Source organism: Ptychodera flava, unplaced genomic scaffold (genome assembly GCF_041260155.1).
Source record: "Ptychodera flava strain L36383 unplaced genomic scaffold, AS_Pfla_20210202 Scaffold_30__1_contigs__length_3116999_pilon, whole genome shotgun sequence".
NCBI classification, from domain to species: Eukaryota; Metazoa; Hemichordata; class Enteropneusta; family Ptychoderidae; genus Ptychodera; species Ptychodera flava.
The window spans coordinates 2,235,971-2,258,366 of NW_027248352.1; the positions used below are offsets into that span (position 1 = coordinate 2,235,971).

Genomic DNA, 22,396 nt, shown 5'->3' on the forward strand with positions numbered 1-22,396 from the left:
CCCCCATACCAAGTGTGTGAGGGTCCAACTTCCCAAGATAGCAATGGTTTAAACCATTCACCTGTGATTTGTATGTTCAAATGAACTCTCTTTGAGGTTTCCACAAATGAATTTGTGGTTCTTGAGATACTTGTCTATATTTGAAATTGTTAAAGCATTTGATATTTGTCAACTGCTACATCAGGTGAATGTACTTTTGACCAATGTGTACAATAAAATCACAAGTACAAAAATATTGACTTATCCTGTCGATTTTTGGCCCAGTTTGAGCCAAACTGTTATCGCTAAGTAACCAGGAAAGAATGGGAATTGAGATTGTGTTCACTACTATTACGATTGAGGACTCTACATTGATAGGGATGTCTCTATTTTTGATCTGTATGTTCACTCAGTATCTTTGGCGTGTCTTACACTATGTTTATGGTAAATTCAGGAACAGTAAATTTGATTTCAAGGAAATCTGTGCAGAAATCCTCATATTGTGTGTACTTGAAGTTCTGAAAATATTAGCACCCCTGTTCTTTGTTCATCAACCCAAACACAAAAAAACTAATTTTTATCTCACTTTTTGTTATCTATGTTATTTCCTATTTGATCTTCCATATCTATCAAAAGCTCCTTCCCTAAACCACGTTAAAAAGCCATGCAGCTGACTAGAAATCACTATACTGCAGTCCTCGTAGTCGGACTGAGTAATGATGTCAATGATATCAAGTAAACAGGTTTTCAGGCGACAATACTATAACCAAAGTTATAGAAATATAGTGAAGGTCACTCACTGTATTAAAATGTTCCTGTGCACCAAACAAAGTCTTGTACAGATTGCTGATGAAAAACGAAAGAAAAACACCGAGTGCCCTACTGAAGCGCCCTCAATGTCCTTGCCCCTCGGTGGAGTCACCTAAGGACACCAGACTCCACATGGCTAACCTGTGACCATGCTCCAAGATGGCGTCCCTATAAACATTAATTCGTCTCCCTTCCTTTACTTTGTGAGTATTGATGTTTGGTTTTTAAGTTACATTACAAGTTATTTTTATATTACTTGTATACCACTGGAAGAGTTAGCATCAGGCAAAAAAAAATGCCTATTTTCGTGTATGACTTGCGGAAGCCGCAGCTTCCCCGTCAGTGGGTGTCGCCATAGGCATATTCTTCAAAACGTGTGTTGTTGTGCGTTTAGGGACATGAAATTCTCATTGTCACACAAATCACGTAGGCAATATCGAATGACGACCACCACAAACGAATACGGAGGCATTTAATTCTTAACAGGCTGCCTAACCACGGGCACCTAACCACACACGAGAAACTCTCAGACTTGTATTTTGTGCAGCCCCTTCACAAAGCCTTCTTGGTTGGGGTCCAGACAGTGGAAGATCTGGAAGATCCGTCCCTCGAGGGGAGGGAACGTCCTCTAACGACGGATCTCTCTTTCTAGGGTCCAGACACTTTGCACCAAAACCAGGTCGTCCCTTACAAACTTCATACAATACCGCCTTGTCCCTAGTACTACCTCGCCCACACAACAGTAATAAAACCCACTTCACCACTGTGTCAAGACATTTTGGCTACCATGAACCATTTATTCATGCATAAAATCATAAATATCCACTGAATGCTACAACTCAGATGCCTTGCGCAGAATTGCACAATTTCATTTTCTCGATGTGTGTACACTTTAAAGACTTTAGTCCTGGGATGATAGAAAGGTGGTGAAAACTTTGATGGCAGTGGTTGGTTAACTGATTTTAAGCTTACCGGTTGGCAATAGTTTTGGGCAAAGTGGCGTTGCCAGGGTGAAGTAGGTGTTTGTATGAGGTTGTTTTGGTGGAAAACGGTTTCGGTGCGAAGTGTCTGCATGGGAACCTGGGCCACTACCACAGCATTTGTAATCCCAGGTCCCCATATGGTACAGTGTGTTACTCTTGCCACTATGAATTCCTTGTTGGCAGGTGTGCTTACAGCTATTTTTAAGAAGCCAGCTCACTTTATCTTTGATGACTCTACATATCTAAAAATCAAAGAATAAGTTTTGTTCAATAACTTGCCTGTAGTTCTTGAAATGCTGAAACTTGCTGTGCATAGGCTGCCAGAATGCCTGCATGGATATTATATGTCAAGTTTGGTTACATTGATATCATCATAATTTTGTTTGCACTGCTGAATTTCCTACAATTAAGTATGAGCATAGACCCTCTCTACAGTCTGTGGTATTATGTATTACAAGATTTTGTGGGAAACAACTTTGAGTATAATCGCTCAGTCAGTCAGGTTAAGCTTTAATACATATGAGGAGCGTAAAAGTTGACAAAACAATAATTCCCAATTTAACAAAAATCATTTCTTGAAACATTTACAGGCTGAAGACTTGTCAGACATTTACACATTATGGTGACATAGCAGAGACTGAACTAAGTTTGGCACAAGGTCACCAGTGCTGATGAGGAAAATGTTTAAACCAGGAGCGGCAGTGTTTCTAAAGGGGATTGGATTGCAGTGCCGAATTCATGTACCGTTTGTTGTCAGGGCAACTTCAAGGAAGCTTGTACCTGTCTTGTGCCTCGATGGCATAGGATTTAAAAGGAATCTGAGTCAGACTGTGTGGCCAGCAGTCCTAACTCAAGACAATGGCAGCAAGTTTCATGCAGAAAATGGAAGTCATGTTTATGCAGAAAGTTATGTGGAAAGCATTATCACTGACATCATTCAAGTAGACACAGTTGGCGAACTGTTAGATATAATAGATAACTACAGTGGTACACCTCTGCCGTGCGAAGTGTCATCAGCTGCTCTATCCAGACTTCATCATTTGCAGAAAATGGAACCCAAAGATGAAAGGAAATTTGAGAAAACACTTCAGCATCGGCTGGCAAGATGCTCCTGGCGTCCCTCGCAGACAATGCCGTGCACTGTGACACTACAGCTCTTCTCAGTTCTCTTTACATTCTGACCTATCTCCCGGGGGGACACCTCTCAAGCGGTCCTGCCGTGCACAGGTTACTGCAAGAGGCTCAGAAGAGGTTGGACACGATGAACTTTGCAGAGTTGGCGAAGTTTGTTGTCTGTCTGCAGTTCATGAATCGCCACAACAGTCCAATCACGGGCAGAGTCGCTGAGCTGATGAGAAAAAACCTCAACTGTTTCCAGGCACAAGATCTGCCGTCATTTGCCATCCTTATGGACGCAGTCATCCATCTCACCTCTGGAAAATTCCAGGCCAAGCTGATGACAAGGACACTGAGCTTGCTTAATTCTGGAGAGCCGAGCCAACTCACAATTCGAAAAATATTATATGCTATAGAAAATGCAAACAACCCGAATCAACTGCTCATTGAAAAATGCTTGTTTCTACTTCAACCAAAAATAGAAGAATTTGACACAAAGTGGCTCTACATGTTGTCTATGTTCTATCACAAATTGGAGTGTAGAAATGAGAGTGTGAGAGACAGTATTCTTTGTAGGGTGAATGAACTGCTCAGTGAATGTAAAGACCCAGATGACGTATCAAGACTTTTTGAAATGGTAATAAAGCACGGCTCTTCTAGTGACATTGTCGGCAAACTTGAGACGATCCTTCTTGAGAAATTAGATTGCATTTCCCTTGAATCCTTTGTAAGACTTTGCAGTGCTGTCAGCTGGTCAAATTATTGGTCACCAGTTTTGACCGAGGCGCTCCCCAGGGTGCTGGTGAGATTACTAAAGAACGCCAGCCATCGTGAGGTGATCAGGATCAGCAAGAACCACATGCTGCAAGACTTAGATGTGGAATCGGTGAATAGGATTCATGGCCAGCTGATGTGTGCATTGGCCAACAACATTAACCCAAGCAATGTTCCGCGCATTGTGAGATCCCTGTCGTATCTACCGGAGCCGTTCCCTGAGTCGCATAGTTTAATCTTGCAGAAAGTTGTAAGTTCGTACCACACGTTTGACATTCACAAGCTCAGCCTGACAACAAGGGCGTTAAGACACATATTGAATCACCCATTTCTGAAGAGTCCCGTTGCAAAAAGACGGAAATTCCTTTCAACAATGAACAGGTTAAACACACAGTGTTTTTCACTGCTGGAGAACATGAACCAAAATTCCTCGGAGGTCAGCACAGGTGGAGAAAGCCACCAGCTGATTGCTTGGAAGAAACTGCCTCAGGTTGCCAATTTTCTCGTCAAAAATCGCCTTTATTACTCGAACATCCTCGATAACATTGCACTAACAATACCTGAGCATGTCTACAAGATGTCCCTGTCACAACTGAACAGTGTTCTCACTGCGTACTCACAACTGAATCGCAGACCTGCAAATGCTGATGAGTTCTATCAGGCTTGTATCAAAGCCTGTCTCGGTAATCTGCAGATCTGGAGGGACCCTATGGAGGTCGTTGACTGTGCCTATCAGCTAGCCATAGCCCAGTATTTCCCAGAAGATCTGATCAGTTTCATTTTCAGCGTGAGGTTTCTGGAAAAACTGGATCAAGTTATAGAAAGTAAGTACATGTCTTGAATACTAATTATACAAAGAAACAGTTCAGAAGTTAATATCCTTGGGTAAGGATTTATTGAAAACAATTTAAACCTTACTGCCACATTCAAAGAATCACATCTTGTTTCTCCCTGAAATCAACAACCTGTGTGATGGAGGAGTTCACCCAGCAAATAGCTAAGCAACAAGGATGTTGAAGACCCTTACATGTCTCCCTCTTACCTGAATGTACTGAATATACTAACCATCAACTCGCCTTGTTTTACACCATCTTTGGCTACGCTGACTTGAGCTGTTCTAATCCGGTTACCTTGGTGACTAGTCATGCTAATTAATGGCTTAGAACATTTCAGTGAGAAGATATACACTGGTGTGTGTGTGTGTGTATATATATATATATATATATATATATATATATATATATATATATATATATATATATATATATATATATATATATATAATTGTTATTGTATTAGTGTATATAATTATTGTCATTGAGAAGAAAAAACATTTTGTCAAATGATGAATCTGTCTAGAAAATTTTGCCATTATAAAACAGAGTTTATTATAAAAAATAATGGTAATAAACAAAATGTGATAACAATAACTCCAAGACAATGCAGGTTTCCCTTACTCATTCATCAGGAGAGATATTAAGTGTATTTCTTGAATTCTGCTTGATTGAAATATTGTGTAGTACACTGTCCAAATGCTTGATGTATGTGGTGTACTCAGTTGGTCATTTGAATAATAGTCTGCTTATAATTGCTTTCACAGAATGATAAAATTTAGAACAGCAGAAAAAGTCTGCATCTTTCAAATGTACTTTGGTCCGTCCACATAACCCTTCAACTTAAATACTTTTGCATGGAAATTCATCTGTGTTGGTAGCTAATTACTGTCACTTAACTTTTGATCTTAACACGCAGGATTTTTAATCACTGAAATTTTCGGTTGCAGCACTATAACCTTCGTCAGCAGAATAACCCGATATAAATGTCATGACCGTGGCCAAAGGTCACAACATTGAGATTGGGTTATTCTGCTGACAAAGGTTGTAGTGCTGCAAACGAAAATTTCAGTTACTAAAAATGTAGGGTGTTGACATCAAAAGTTCAATTGAAAGTAACTTAAATACTGTTTATTATTCTTCCAATAATAAGGTTTGTAAAGTCAGTTTCATATTGTAAGTCCAGGCACTTGACAAGATATTAGAGTAAATTTTCTTTTGTGATGTTATAGGGTCAACTGTTGGATTTAGGAAACAAGTTCAAGGCAGGCTGATGAAGCTGAACCGGTGTGTACAGTTGGAATGTCCAGAAATGAAGTTACCATGGTTTCATGATCAATTCATGCACAGAGGTTGGTATATTCATCCATGAGTGACATTCACCTTACATTTGTGAACTTTTTACACACCTCAAAATGCTTGAATATAATACAGGTGAATTGAAGTTGGAACGTAGAGTTTCACTTTTGAGTATGAAATATACACAGTACCGGTAAAAAAAAAGACTTGAAGAAGTCCAATCTTTGTTTTACTGTATCTTTTTATTCATTGTGAGAGTAAGTAGAAATTCCATGATATGTTTGGTTAAATTGCTATATACACCTGGTTACCTATACATCCTATATTATTGTCTGAATACATGTGTGTATGTGCCCGAAAGCAGGTGACAACTTGCCCGACAGAGCAAATTGTCTCCTGCTGCGAGGGCACATAAACCCATGTATTCAGGTAATAATATTTTTATTACACGCATCTCCACAGTTTACGCTATATGACATTTCGTTACATGCAGGGCATTCTCAAACAATTTTGCCATTGTCGACCAGCGTCAAACAGATTTTAACGGAAGTCCAAATAGCACTGTGCACATTGATATATTACATCTAGCGTTACGCATCTATTTTGATGTCAAAACATCGAAGGGCTTCACCAGACTGGGAAGCCGGTCCGTAAATTGTTCACACGGCCGGCCAACTCCCTGGATGTTCCTATTCAAATCAATGCACTGATTTGTACTCACATTGAGGCATGTAATAAAGATATATTGTGTTACCAATCATAGATTACCGGCCGTCAGTAAATCCAGTGTTCTAGTTCCAAGGCCATCATACTTTCAACTTTCAACTTTACTGATCTGATGGACTATCAAATTCAATGAATGTGCTTTAATTCAGTATTTTATCTGTACATTTTGATTTACAATACAGCACACCATCTAAAACAGATTATTTGTTTGTCCTGCAAGACTACTGATTTTACAAATTTACTGATCTGATGGACAAGCAAATACAATGAACATATGTCTGTTCAGTAAAGTACCTGTATGTGTGGATTTACAATACAACAGGACTTTCTGAAACACACTGAATATGTTTGCCTTTGAATGTGAATGGATTTTTGGAACAAACCCTTCCACCAGTCCCCTTCCACCCCTATTTCCCTCTTTGGAGGTCCAACTTTACCATAGAAAACAATCGGATTGGTTCAAACCACGGTGGTGAAAGGGTTAATGTCTGAGAATTAGAATTCTTTTTCCTCTCTATAATTTCCATCATCAGTGATATGATGAGGATCTTACAGTCTATATCAAAATTTGTCTCATGAAAAACTATCGCCAAGTTGATAAGATCCTCAAATCTATACATGTATCTGTATGTACATCTGGTTATCTGTGTGATATATCTGTTGTTCTTTCATCAGGACAGTCACAGACAGTAACCATACTTGACAACATTGAAATCCACCTTACCAACATCCTGGGTGGCCCTGGATATTTCAGAAGGAGTGTCTTCACACCATACCTATACAAACTAGGTGAGTGCTTTCCCACATGTTACATGTAGTTTGATGTGCTATTGTGTGATCATGTCTGTTACAGGGTTGAGTGAGCCAACCATCCCAGGCATATGGGTCAGTAATTTTAACTAGCTCAAAGACAGTGAAATAATTCGGCTGGTAGTTGACATGTTGGTATGCATGTTGGAAAATAGGCTGCAGCGTGTATTTTATTTGAAGAGCCATGTATAATACACTGTAGCACATTTTTGCATGCTGAAAGGAATGCTACCAATTTTTCCCTGTCTTTTCATTGGTTTTGAGATAAGCAAAAGTGCACCTTGTATGTAGAGATCACAATGAGTCAAGCAAATGTCAACAGTCAAATGTATTGTAAGGCAATGAACAGATTCTTAAAAACATTTCATAAGGGTTGCTTTCTCTACAGGTTGTAAAATAGTAAACATTTCATCAGCATTTGTAAAGCCCTGAGAAAAGAATAACTTGTGCGAAAAATTGAAATCTTCGACAAGTGATACATTTTAAATTTTACGGTACTGTACTGACTGATTGAATAGTCATTCGTCTGTATACTTTCTGTGAAGATTGATTTTCACGTAAATTTTTCAAAATCTCTGATTGCAGGTTTTGACATGGTATTGTCCAAAGACAACCAACCATTGGTCTGTGCTGACTATGGCAGTACACTGAACCTGACCCAGGGTCGGAAAGGAGATACATCCCATAATATTCAATGGGGAGTCATGCAGAAGCAGCTGCCAACAGGAGCACAGAGGTTGGTTGAGTGCTTTGTATGTATGAGATTTTTTGAACCAATACTCGGAGTGAACTATTGCATGTTTACAATACACCTGTGTTTGAAGTATATAAACTTAAGTTTATGGAATGTCAAGATTTCACAGTTTATAATTTGTATAAGTAGAAACAAACTATTACAACTTTCAGCTTTCATACATATCCTGTCAAAGAAATGCTAAAATTACACCCACATTTGATTGTCAGTGTATTAAAATTCATCACATCTTGTGATGTGCAATATTTGCTTCCTTGGAAGTTGTCTCTAAATATTGGCACAAACAGAAATTGGAAATGGCAATATAAAGTACCCCTGGATATTTATACTGATGTGTCACAATATGAGAGAAAGAGTAATCTAAAGAGACTATAGCTGCAAATTTTGCTGGCTGTTTAAACTATTTTTGTTTTTAATATCAGCAATAGTTACCACAAAGTACCGGTATATGAAGATACACAGCATTCAGCTTGTCCACTCAGTCTTTACTTGCATTAGAAAAAATTTTGTTGCTGGCCGGTGAATTCTAGTCCACAATAAAATTTAAATTTAAATATACCGGTATACCGGTACATGCTGTGGTTGACAAGCAGAAGATTTGTTTTTCAGTATGCCTTGGTCTGTGGAACAAGAGCTTGCACTTGATCTCTGAAACGAAAAAACTGAAAAGTCAATCAAAGTTTACACCTGTACCGGTACCTCTATTGTTTCTTTCATACATTCTGTGCATTGGATAAGCTCATTCCATTGTTGTTTATTCCCACAGAGTTGCCATTGACTATCTTGGTGCCAAGTATTTCTGCTCCAACATGCACCATCCAATAGGTTACCAAGAAATGAAGAGACGCCATCTTGAAATTATGGGATATAAATATGTTATTGTAAGTGACATTGTAACTCTTCAAAAGAAAAATAATTCCTTTCTATATCAATAATAAAAATCAAAGATCAAAATGGAAAGTTTGGGTCAAGAAAAACAACTTGCATAAATTTTGCCGATATTTGTAATTCAATATGTCTGCCATATGTGACACAAAGTCTGTGAATTACAAGATATTTCTAACTTTCACAAATGAAAGACACTGAAAACTTCACATCGCTTCAGGTTACATTATTAGTCCACACAAATCGCAGATCAAAAAGATATTTCAAATATGAGAATGTCCAAAAATTGTTCTCCAAGTGTGATTACCCCAAACCAATTCACCAAAATTCCCACTGGTTCAACATTACTCCACTATAACTATTTGCAGCAATAGGTTTTGTCCAAACCACGGAGATGAAACATTAAAATATTTCTACTCAGGGTTCCTCTAATGGTTGCCATATATTTCTTCCATTAGATTCCCCACTTTGAGTGGAAGTCAATGACGCTATCTTCACAGCAAGACCGGGAAGGCTATCTCATCAAGAAAATATTTCAAAATGTGTAAACTCACAATATTGAACACAGTTATAGAACAACATTCATGAATGTTTGGATTGAATGCTGATTGATTCACGTATATATTTAAATTATACAGAATACCAATTGCATACTACAGTGTTGTGCAAGCGAATATGGCTATTTTCACTTTACTTGATTGACAGAAATTTCTCCAAATACATTCTGGTACATTGCTTGCAAAATACTTTTTCTGAAAGGCCATTTAAAGAAAATTCTTTGTTTGCTATCTTTGGATTTTTGACCAGCCAGGAAGAAGAACAAACTAGACAAAAACACACAAGTGTATTAACATAAGCTCAATTTATGGTTTCTTTTGGGAAAATCAAATTTTTATTTGTAATATTGTTCATATTGTGTTTGTTTTCGTAATTTTCTCTGAAAACCTACCACGGGGGGGGGGGGGGGGGGAAATGAAGAAATTTATTTAAAGCATCTAAGCATGTATTCAATTTAAATCTTGGGATGTCATATCAGATAAGGCCACATAGCACAATTTAATTGTGATGTCATATGAGTAAGGCCTATGAGCACTTTTCATTTCAATGACTTTTTGACATCATTGCATATCTGATTGTAATCAGACAGGGCTACTGAAAAGGTGTATTGAACTGCACTTACAATTGATGGATTTACCTAAGTGTTGATCATCAACTCCATATGCCAAACCGTTACAAAAGTTGTAACCATTTTAAGAAGACAATGAAATTCTAACTTTGTGTGACTTTACTCTGTGGAATTTCTCAGTTCAATCTCAGCTCAATAAACCATAAAGTGTATTCTATAAAGACCAAAAACAATTGAAGCAAATATTTTTTGTCAGTTTATATGTTTATGCATCATCCTTGTATGTGTGTGTGTGGGGAGGGGTGTGGATGGATGGGTGAGTGGGTGTGTGGGTGAGGTCAGATGTAAGTGGTGAGCAACTTTGTGCAATAAAAAATGCGCAAAAATGATGTTTTGATCACCTTTCATTATCCAGTTGCCAGGCCTAGCAAAGCATCGTGCAAAATTATGTTAACTGCTAATATTTCAGCCATTTTGAACCTCTTGGTCTTTTAGCAATAAATTTTCACTCTTCAAAAGCAGTCAATTTGAAAGGTTCACTCAAAGAGTAGCTACTATGTGCACCATACATTCAAAGGTACCTGTTGTACAAGACCCATAATCTTTCAAAAGTTTTTAGTATTTCTTTACAGTCATACTACAGTTTTGAGGGTAGGGTGACAAAACTTGAGTTGCAAATAAATGAAAGAGTTCAGTGTAAAGATGTTTTTGCAATATGGTCAGCATTCAATGGCTCTAAATAATGTTGGCAATTTGTTATGTCAGGCCAAGCAGTTGCGAGTGACAAAATTGTGTTTCCAGTGTTTTAAAAGTGTGCTGTATTCATGGTGCATTGTACCTACACGATTTGTTGACTGTATAGTTAAAGTTGCCGCATTGGGGTCAAAAGATCAAGGTACTAGAGACAACATACAAAGAAGTGCATTGTGTACACGCATTGAGACCTTATCGTTCAAAGGTTAGAGTTGTCAGCTGCAATGTTAAACATGGTACATTGCCTTGACGAGAGATTGCCATGCTTTTGATATGAATCTTGTCACACTTCTTGTCACGCACTGCGTGCCATCAAGGTTATGCTACGAAATGAGTATCAAGGGTGAACAGAGGGAGGATCAACGTACATGCCGCCAACGACGAAACTGTGAAGAAATGATCTTTTGATAAAGAGTGAGAGGTAAGCGGTCATGTCAGTTTGACTACTGATGGATTTGACGTGCACATTTGAGGTAATTATGAATATAGCGCCCCTAGTGGTGTTTTGCCGCAATTTATGTGATTGATCCATAGACTTTAACAAACAACCTTACCCCCTTATCTCTCTCTCCTTTTCTGGAGGTCCATCTTTACCACATGAAGCAATGGGATTGGTTCAAACCACGATGGTGAAAGGGTTAAAATGTGTATTAGAATTCTTTTCTTCCGATAATTGCCATTATCAGTGATATGATAAGGATCTTATGGTCTGTGGCTGATGAGAAACTATCGTGGTTGATGAAATCTTCAGATCCATATCTCTATATACATTTGATTATCTTGATGAGATATCTGTTGTTCATTCATCAGGACAGTCACAGACAGTAACCATACTTGACTACATTGAAATCCACCTTACCAACATCTTGGGTGGATCTGAATATTTCAGAAGAAGTGTCTTCACACCATACTTGTACAAATTAGGTGAGTACTTTCCAGCATATCAGTTTGATGTGCTATTTGCTTATCTTGTCTGTTACAAGGTCAAGTGAAACCACCACCCAAGGTTTATGAGTCAGTAATTTTACTTCCACCAGCTCAAAGATAGTGAAATAATTTTGCTGGTAGGTGACATGTCTTCATACTTCAAGGAATCCTACCAATTTTTTTTCCTGTCTTTTCATTGGTGTGAGATAAGCAAAAGTGTACTGTGTATGCAGTGATCAAATGAAGTCAAGTTTATATCAAACTATTAAACTAATTAAACAAACTAATCTTACTCTCCCTGTCTCTCCATACACTACTTCTGCTCTTTAGTAGCATGGCTAGTTAAACAGTGAATCCAGCTGCATCACAGGGGGATGAGGAACTATTAGTCACAGCAAGTGTGAAAGATCGATAAATATATGAATATGATACTGTTGATAAAAGTTTAATATTACTATCATTATTTTGTACTAACAAAAGTACCCCGCTGCAATAGAATCCTGAATGACGATCACTATGCTTATTTATGCCAAATTCACTCAGAAATATGGTCAATGAAGTTACAGCTGCAGCATTATACAGTCACTTGATGCACCGTCACAGTGCTGCCACAGCAGGCTTTCACCGAACATCAAATAATAGCGGTCCTGAACGATTATCAGTATTTATGCCAAGGTTCACTTAATTGTACTACAATTCTATAATTCTTCTGCATATTGTGAAAATGTATTAAAATATATTTTGCTATAGCTCTCTTGATGCGGAACATTTCACATGATGTTTGGATTTATCAGTCTAAGCGAACTTGATTTAATCTAGGTTTTGTCAAGTCAATGAGAACCTAATGGAGAGCCCCGAAAATTAAGAATAAAATCGACTGAGTATGCAAATTGTGAAATCCTGACTACATTTTTCCAAATAGTTAAAAAAACTGAGCAAGATGACCTACCAAATATAATTTTTTAATAAAAAGTACTACATATATGATATAAAATTAAATAAATAGCATTTATATCATATTATGACATTTAAGTTCTACAAAACTGACAATATGGGTTAAAATATTCCATCCAAAAAATAAATCTATAAAGCTTTGGATGAACAAAATAACAAATTTGGTGAAAGATGAAAAAAGTCCAACTTGAATTATAACAATATTTTCATTTAAATTCGAGTATTTACTTCTTATACAGTGAGAATTTGAACTTATACAGTCGGAATTTGAACATTTAATTCACTCCATGAATTCGAAATAAATGGTTTTGGTGAAAACATTCGCATTCATACCGGTAGTACATATGTAGGAAATCAAGTATTCTGACCCCATTTTTCCTACCATATGAATATCCTACTATACCATAAATCGAAAATCTCTAATGCAAAAGTACAACAATAACTGTAATTTTTCTGTTCATGCATCCTTAACCAATTGAGAGCTGTAATTTTTCCCATCAAAATTTTAGTCCAACAATTTACCTTTTTATGATTTTTCTGTATTTTTTTGATAATTTTTGACCAAATGGAGATCTATTTGATTGACTACAATTATTTATCAAAGTGTTGCCAAAAATCTGAAAATAAAATGATTGAGCTATATGTTTTGAAGACAAAATTGACTTTGGCACTCCAGGGGTCGATCAAACAATATTACATAATTAAATGTTTTTTTAACCAGCTTATATTCAGCTCCTTGGTTTTCCTTTCATTTCTCTTTTCGATTCTCGGTAATGACGCCCGTCGGCTTGGAATAATAGCGGCTACAGTATCATTGTTGATATGTTTGTGTAGATTTCTATGGTGACAAAATAACAATTAATCATATTCTGCGTATAGTTTTGACCTGCATATATCTTTCACGATAATAGAAATTAAGGTTTACAACGTTCGAAAGATGAGAGCTGTTAACAGCAGACTATCACACACTTTGTTTAAGGATGGGTGACCTAAAACCGAGGTGGATTGTCTACAGCTATCTAATCGTCGTTAGTTATGATGAGTGCTGGAGAGGTGTATTTGTGCAGAAAAATGCAGTTGACAACAATATGTTTATAAAACGCATATATGTATAATGTGTTGAAAAATTGAATACTGAATACTTGAACATAATGTTTGAAAACATACCAGAGTTAATAGACAAAAGTACAGAAAGGTATCAAAATTTTACGTTTGTGATATTTTTGATTAACCCTTTGAGCGCCACAGTTTTTTTTGTTTAATGTAAAATATACTCCAATAAATTTCATGTTCGGATATTTTGTAAAAAATTGATAAAAATTGTAGTCATTGAAATTGCTGTGTATTTGGTCAAACATTATCAAAAAAAAAAACAGAAAAATTCATAAAAATGGTGAAGAGTTGCACTGAAATTTTGATTGGAACAATTAAAACTCTCGAGTGGCTAAGTATGCAATTCTAAGCTGTAGACAAAGCGCCTTCGCTGAAGGTCACTCAGGAATAAACAAGCAGTATGTTCGTCTCTCCCCTCATCTTTGAACCGTAGTATACCTTTATTTTTATCATCGTGAAAAACATATCCAAGTAAAAAGTATATGCACACTATGATGAATTGTTTTATTGTCACCATGGATTTTTACACAAACATATTAACAATTCCATTTTAACTGTTCTGCGACCGCTATTATGCAAAGCCTGCGATGCGTCATTACCGAGAATTGAAAACGAAAATGAAAGGATAACCAAGGAGCTGAATATATTCCTACGATACTGTCTCCGTCTCTATCTGTCTGTCTGTCTGTCTGTCTGTCTTGTCTGTCTCTCTCTCTCTCTCTCTCTCTCTCTCTCTCTCTCTCTCTCTCTCACACAACACACACAGACACACACATAGCCTGATTAACATTAAGATATTCCTTGTTTGCTACAGTCCCGATGCAGGTTTTCACGTAGTCCCTGTGGTTCATCAAAATATCCATTTTATTTCTCAATGTTTATTCTATATAATAAGGACTACATGTTTTCGAGCAATTGTAGAATAAAATAGTTTCATTTATCAGTTGTGCAATGTCACATACATAAAATGTCAATATACCATAAGACTGCTGCATATGGATACTACCAATAAGAGCCACTGTAATTGTTGTCCAGTATCATTCATTTCTAAAAGGCGCTGTTGATGAGTGGCTGCCTAAAACAAACAAAGAAATATATTTCAATGTCTTTTTGCATCCAACAGTGTCAGTTTGTATTTATGTCTATCTTATTCGATTTTATGTCTTGGGGATACTTTATCTGAACCATTCTTTGGGATATTCTCTTTTTACAAGTAGCACAAACGGTTTGAAAAAAGATTCAAATATTAGTGCCGAGGCGATTAAGCCATGTCGGTGTTCAAGATTGTATTTGGGCTTTATTCGCAAATATCTCATGTTCATCTCATCGTAATACGAGAGAGAGAGAGAGAGAGAGAGAGAGAGAGAGAGAGAGGGAGAGGGAGGGAGGGAGGAGAGGGAGAGAGAGAGAGAGAGAGAGAGAGAGAGATAGAGAGAGAGACAGATCGAGAAAGACAGATCATGGACATCAGACAGACAGACAAGACAGACAGACAAAGACAGAGACAGACACTGAGACAGAGAGAGTGAGACAGAAACAAATAGAGTGAGACAGACAGACAGACAGGCAGGCAGACAGACAGACGGAGACAGAGACAGAGAAAGGGACATATATTTTAGGAAATATATTCAGCTCCTTGATTTTCCTTTCATTTTCTTTTTCAATTCTCGGTAATGACGGCAGGCTTGGCATAATAGCGGCTACAGTGTCATTTTTGATATGTTTGTATAGATTTCCATGGTAACAAAAAACCAATTAATCATATTCTGCATATACTTTTGACCCACATATGTCTTTCACGATAATAAAAATTAAGGTACACAACGTTCAAAGATGATATGTTAACATCAGACTAACACACAGTTTGTTTAATGATGAGTGACCTAAAGCTGAGATTGATTGTCTACAGCTATCAAATCGTCGTTATGTATGATTGATGCTCGAGAGGTGTATTTGTGGAGAAAATTGCACAACTGATAAATGAAACTATTTTATTCTACAATTGCCCGAAAACATGTAGTCCTCAACATATAGAATAAAGATTGTGAAATAAAATTGACATTTTGATGAACCACAAGGACCACGTGAAAACCTGTTTCGTGACTACAGAAAAATAGGAATATCTAAATGTTAATCAGGCTATGTGGGAGAGAGAGAGAGAGAGAGAGAGAGAGAGAGAGAGAGAGAGAGAGAGAGAGAGAGAGAGAGAGAGAGAGAGAGAGAGACAGACAGACAGAGACGGAGACAGGTTTCCTGGGAAATATATTCAGCTATTTGGTTTTCCTTTCATTTTCGTTTTCAATTCTCGTTAATGACGCACGGCCGGCTTGGCATAATAGCAGCTACAGTGTCTTTGTTGATATGTTTGTTTGATTTCCATGGTGACAAAAGACAATTAATCTTATTCTGCATATACTTTGACCCGCATAGGTCTTTCACGATAGTAGAAATTATATATAGAACGTTCCAAAGATGAGAGCTGTTAGCAGAATTTTAAACATTGTAAAAAGAAGAGACCAACACACACTTTGTTGATTCCTGAGTAACCTTAAGCTTAGGCGGCTGGTCAACAGCTAAGAAATCATTGCTATTTATGTTGGGTGCTGGAGAGGGAGGGGTATTGGTGTAGAAAAATTTCACAACTGATAAATTAACGATAATGTTCTATGGTTGCTCGAAAACATGCAGGTCCTCATCATATATGTAAAGTTAAGAAGTGCATTGGTTACGTTGGTGAACCACATGCACCATGTGAAGTAATGCTTTTGACTCTAAAAAAAGGAATATTGTGAATGTTCAATGTTAATAAGGCCTAGTGTGAGAGAGAGAGATAGACAGAGAGACAGAGACAAACAACAGACAGAGACAGAGAGAGACAGGGCCAGAGAGAGCGAGACAGACAGACAGACAGACATACAAGACAGAGACGGAAACAGAGACAGATATTGTAGGAAATATATTCAGCTCCTTGGTTTTCCTTTAATTTTCGTTTTCGATCCTCGGTAATGACGCATAGCAGGCTTATCATAATAACGGCTACAGGAGCATTGCTGATATGTTTGTCTAGATTTCCATGGTGACGAGAAAGCAATTAATCTTAGTGTGCATATACTTTTGACCTGGAGCTGTCTTTAACGAAAATAGAAATAACGATACACAACAGTTCAAAGATGAATGCTGTTAGCAGCATTTTATTCTTTGTGAAAACCAGAAACCAACACACAGTTTGTTTATTCTAGAGTTACCTAAAGCTAAGGGGAATGATCAATAGCTAAGAAACCGTCGTTATTTATGATGGTGCTTCAGAGAGGGGTATTGGAGGAGAAAAATTGCACAACTGATAAATTTAACCGTTATTTTCTACACGTGCTCTAGAACCAGAAGTGTTCATCGTGAGTCGCTAGTACTGTATACGGAAGCAGCTGTAGGAATATTAAGGTTCCAAGACAAGAAATTGACCTTTTTTAATCTAACAATTCTTTGGTGCTAAATGAGCTCAGAACCCAAGTAAATTATACATTTTCTGAAAGCCTAGATATAGGGAAACATTTGGTAACCACAGTGTAACCATTTGTGCATAACTATCACGTGACAGGTAATTTGCAAAACCTTTCAAAAATCGGGTTTCCCTATGTTTTGTCTCAATACTTCAAAACATCTGACTCAAACTTGCTGGAATGCAAGCTGTAAGAATGCTCTTCCAAAGCGACGTGTCTCAGATTTGTTATGTCTTGCTTAGTTTTTTTTGAGCACAATTTTAAACAAATCAACTAGGGATAAATTCACCTTTCTGGTAGTTTTTCTGGCATAAAAATTGTTTAAAAGGTTTGAAAAATTCTGAGACACACTTTGGAAGATCCTTAGGACAGCTTGCACTCAAACAATTTCAGCTACATACCTCAAAGCATTGAAACAAAACATAGGGAAAACCGATATTTGCAAGGTTATGCAAATTACCTGTCACGTGATAGTTATGTAAATAATGGTGACACTATGGTAACAAAATTTTCCCCTATATCTAGGCTTTCGAAAATGTACAATTTACGGGGAATTCTAGTCCACAATAAAATTTGAATGTAAATATACCGGTATACATGCTGTGTTTGACAAGCAGAAAGATTTGTTTTTCAGTATGCCTTGGTGTGTAGAACAAGAACTTGCACTTGATTATGAAACAAAAGACAAATCCAAATTTACCTCTATTGTTTCTTCCATACATTCTGTGGATTGGATTACTCATTCCATTGTTGTTATTCCCACAGAGTTGCCATTGACTATCTGGGTGCCAAGTATTTCTGCTCCAACACGCATCATCGAATGGGTTACCAAGAGATGAAGAGACGTCATCTTGAAATTATGGGCTGTAAATATGTTATTGTAAGTTACATTGTAACTGTCCAAAGAAGAATTCCTTTCTATATCAATAATAAAAATCAAAGGTCAAAATGAAAAGTTTGGGTCAAGAAAAACAACTTGCATAAATTTTACCGATATTTGTAATTCAATATGTCTGCCATATGTGACACAAAGTTTGTGAATTACAAGATATTTCTAACTTTCACAAATGAAAGACACTGAAAACTTCACATCTCTACAGGTTACATTATTAGTCCGCACAAATAGCAGACCAAAAAGATACTTTAAATATGAGAATGTCCAAAAATTGTTCTCCAAGTGTGATTACCCCTAACCAATTCACCAAAATTACCACTGGTTCAACATTAGTCCACTATAACTATTTGTAGCAATGGGTTTTGTCCAAACCATGAGATGAAACATTAAAATATTCCTACTCAGGGTTCCTCTAATGTTTGCCATATCTTTCTTCCATTAGATTCCCCACTTTGAGTGGAAATCAATGACGCTATCATCACAGCAAGACCGGGAAGGCTACCTCGTCAAGAAAATATTTCAAATGTGTAAATTCACAATATTGAACACAGCTATAGAACAACATTTATTAATGTTTGGATTGGATGCTGATTGATTCACGTATAGATTTAAATTATACTGAATACCAATTGCATACTGCAGTGTTGTGCAAGCGAATATGCTATTTTCACTTTACTTGATTTGACAGAAATTTCTCCAAATACATTCTGGTACATTGCTTGCGAAATACTTTTTCTAAAGGCCATTTAAAGAAGATTCTTTGTTTGCTATCCTTTGATTTTTGACCAGCCAGGGAGAAGAACAAATTAGACAAAAACACACAAGTGTATTAACAAAGCTCAATTGATGGTTTCTTTTGGGAAAATCAAATTTTTATTTGTAATAGTGTTCATATTGTGTTTGTTTTCTTAATTTTCTCTGAAAACCTACCACGGTGGGGGGGGGGGACAAGCAAATGAGAAATTTATTTAAAGCATCTAAGCATGTTATTCCAATTTAAATCTTGGGATGTCATATCAGATAAGGCCACTTAGCACAATTTAAATTGTGATGTCATATGAGATAGGCCTGATGAGCACTTTCATTTCAATGACTTTTTGACATATTGCACTATCTGATTGTAATCAGACATGGCTACTGGAAAGGTGTATTGAACTGCACTTATAATTGATGGATTTACCTAAGCGTTGATCATCAACTCCATATGCCAAACCGTCACAAAAGTTATAACCATTGTAGGAAGACAAATGAAATTAAACTACTTGTTTGTGACTTTCCTCTGTGGAATTTCTCAGCTCAATCTCAGCTCAATAAACCATAAAGTGTATTCTATAAAGACCAAAACAATTTGAAGTAAATGTTTCTGTCAGTGTATATATCTATGTTTATGCATCATCCTTGTATGTGTGTGTGGAGTGTGTGGGGAGGGTGGGTGGTGTGTGGGTGAGGTCAGATGTAAGTGGTGAGCAACTTTCTGCAATAAAAAATGCGCAAAAATGATGTTTTGATCACCTTTCATTATCCAGTTGCCATGGCTAGCAAAGCATCGTGCAAAATTATGTTGACTGCTAATATCTCAGCCATTTTGAACCTCTTGGTCTTTTAACAATAAATTTTCACTCTTCATAAGCAGTCAACTTGAAAGGTTCACTCAAAGAGTAGCTACTTTGTGCACCATACATTCAAAGGTACCTGTTGTACACGACCCATAATCTTTCAAAAGTTTATAATATTTCTTTACAGTCACACTAGTTTTAAGGGCGCTAAATTTCAGTCGCAAATATATAAATGAAAGAGTTCGGTGTAAAGATGGTTTTTGCAATATGGTCAGCATTCAATGGCTCTAAATAATGTTGGCATTTTGTTATGTCAGGCCAAAGCAGTTGCAAGTGACAAAATTGTGTTTTCAGTGTTTTAAGGTGTGCTATATTCATGGTGCATTGTACCTACACGATTGTTGACTGTACAGTTAAAGTTGCTGCAGTTTGGGGTCAAAAGATCAAGGTACAGAGACAACATACAAAGAAGTGCATTGTGTACACGCATTGAGACCTTACTGTTCAAAGGTTAGAGTTGTCAGCTGCAATGTTAAACATGGTACATTTCCAAGACGAGAGATTGCCATGCTTTTGATATGAATCTTTTCAGACTTCTTGACAGCACTGCGTGCCATCAAGGTTATGCTACGAAATGAGTATCAAGGGTGAACAGAGGGAGGATCAACGTACATGCCGCCAACGACGAAACTGTGAAGCAAGTATCTTTTGATAAAGAGTGAGAGGTAAGCGGTCATGTCAGTTTGACTACTGATGGATTTTGACATTTGGAGGTAATTATGAACATAGCGCCTCTAGTGGTGTTTGCCGCAATTTATGTGATTGATCCATAGACTTTAACAAACAAACTTTACTCCCCCTTATCTCTCTCTCTCTCTCTCTCTCTCTCTCTCTCTCTCTCTCTCTCTCTCTCTCTCTCTACTCTCTCTCCTCTCACTTTTAATATATCTTCTGCCTCTATCTTAACTCATCATGGTATCGCCATCTGAATCAAATTTTAGTATTGATGTTATGTAAGTATCACAAACATTAGTGGTCGTTCACTCAACCTCAAGAGGGGTCGTCGATTGCAATAAGTAAATCAGTTTGTCACTCAATATGTCAAAACTAAACAAGTCACATTTAAACTCCGACCAACTTTTTACATTAAACATTTGCATTATTATTTCAATTATGTTAAAATAAAGCAGATATGTTGGATCTAGTCTTTCACGAAAGGACAATTATATATATTTTTCAATTATATCAGGGGTACAGCCATCTATTGATCCAAAATCTATTCCGAGAGCAATTTTTTGAGGGCAAGGGAAATATTTTTAGCTGGCAGGGAGCAGGTTTTGGGTTTCTTTTTGCTCGCACAGTGCAAATATCTGTTGATTGGCCTTAGGACTAGGAACGGGAAAAACGAGAAGAGGGGAAGTTACTTGCTGTTTTACAGGGCAGAGGAAAATCGACAGGTTTTTTTTTATGACAAAGCAGGGGAACTTCATGTCTGCACGGGAATGATAAAATTTTAAGGGGAACTTTTTTCCACGGGAGAGGCAATCGGCAAGTTTTTTCTTTCACCCACAGGGCAGTAGTGCTTCAAAAATTCACAATTGAGAGGGGGTCTCTCTCTCTCTCTCTCTCTCTCTCTCTCTCTCTCTCTCTCTCTCTCTCTCTCTCTCTCTCTCACACACACACACACATAGCCTGATTACATTAAGATATTCCTTATTTGCTACAGTCCCGATGCAGGTTTTCACGTAGTCCCTGTGGTTCATCAAAATATCCATTTTATTTCTCAATGTTTATTCTATATAATAAGGACTACATGTTTTCGAGCAATTGTAGAATAAAATAGTTTCATTTATCAGTTGTGCAATGTCACATACATAAAATGTCAATATACCATAAGACTACTGCATATGGATACTACCATAAGAGCCACTGTAATTGTTGTCAGTATCATCATTTCTAAAAGCGCTGTTGATGAGTGGCTGCCTAAAACAAACAAAGAAAAATATTTCGATGTCTTTTTGCATCCAACAGTGTCAGTTTGTATTTATGTCTATCTTATTCGATTTTATGTCTTGGGATACTTTATCTGAACCATTCTTTGGGATATTCTCTTTTTACAAGTATCACAAACGGTTTGAAAAAAGATTCAAATATTAGTGCCGAGGCGATTGAAGCCATGTCGGTGTTCAAGATTGTATTTTGGGCTTTATTCGCAAATAACTCATGTTCATCTCATTCGTATTACGAGAGAGAGAGAGAGAGAGAGAGAGGGAAGGGGAGAGAGAGAGAGAGAGAGAGAGAGAGAGAGAGAGAGAGAGAGAGAGAGAGAGAGAGAGAGAGAGAGAGAGAGAGAGAGAGAGAGAGAGAGAGAGAGAGAGACAGACGACAGACAGACAGAGAGAGACAGAGAGACAGAAAAGAAGAGAGAGACATGAGACAGACGAGAGAGACAGACAGAACAGACAGACGTGAGACAGACAGACAGATAGACAAAGACACCTGAGACAGAAGAGACAGAGTGAGACAGAAACAGATAGAGTGAGACAGACAGACAGACAGACAGACAGGCAGCAGACGACAGACGGAGACAGAGACAGAGAAAGGGA

At 37.3% G+C, this 22,396-nt stretch overlaps 1 protein-coding gene across 1 annotated transcript; it reads left to right on the forward strand.

Moving 5' to 3' along the window:
- The first annotated feature begins 899 nt into the window (after window positions 1-899).
- On the forward strand, window positions 900-9,920 carry LOC139127320 (FAST kinase domain-containing protein 1, mitochondrial-like). The gene is made up of 7 exons (XM_070693238.1): window positions 900-992; window positions 2,363-4,486; window positions 5,728-5,847; window positions 7,196-7,309; window positions 7,916-8,066; window positions 8,851-8,965; window positions 9,428-9,920. Exons 2-7 carry the CDS (start codon window positions 2,878-2,880, stop codon window positions 9,515-9,517), a joined length of 2,199 nt encoding a protein of 732 aa, XP_070549339.1. The 5' UTR covers window positions 900-992; window positions 2,363-2,877; the 3' UTR covers window positions 9,518-9,920.
- Window positions 9,921-22,396: the final 12,476 nt, after the last annotated feature.

Bases quoted from the DNA above. Each gene is read 5' to 3' on its own strand.
- LOC139127320 (XM_070693238.1), top strand. From the start codon at position 2,878: ATGCTCCTGGCGTCCCTCGCAGACAATGCCGTGCACTGTGACACTACA. The intron at 5,848-7,195 runs GTTGGTATATTC...TTCTTTCATCAG, and splicing joins TGATCAATTCATGCACAGAG to GACAGTCACAGACAGTAACC. The intron at 7,310-7,915 runs GTGAGTGCTTTC...CTCTGATTGCAG, and splicing joins ACCATACCTATACAAACTAG to GTTTTGACATGGTATTGTCC.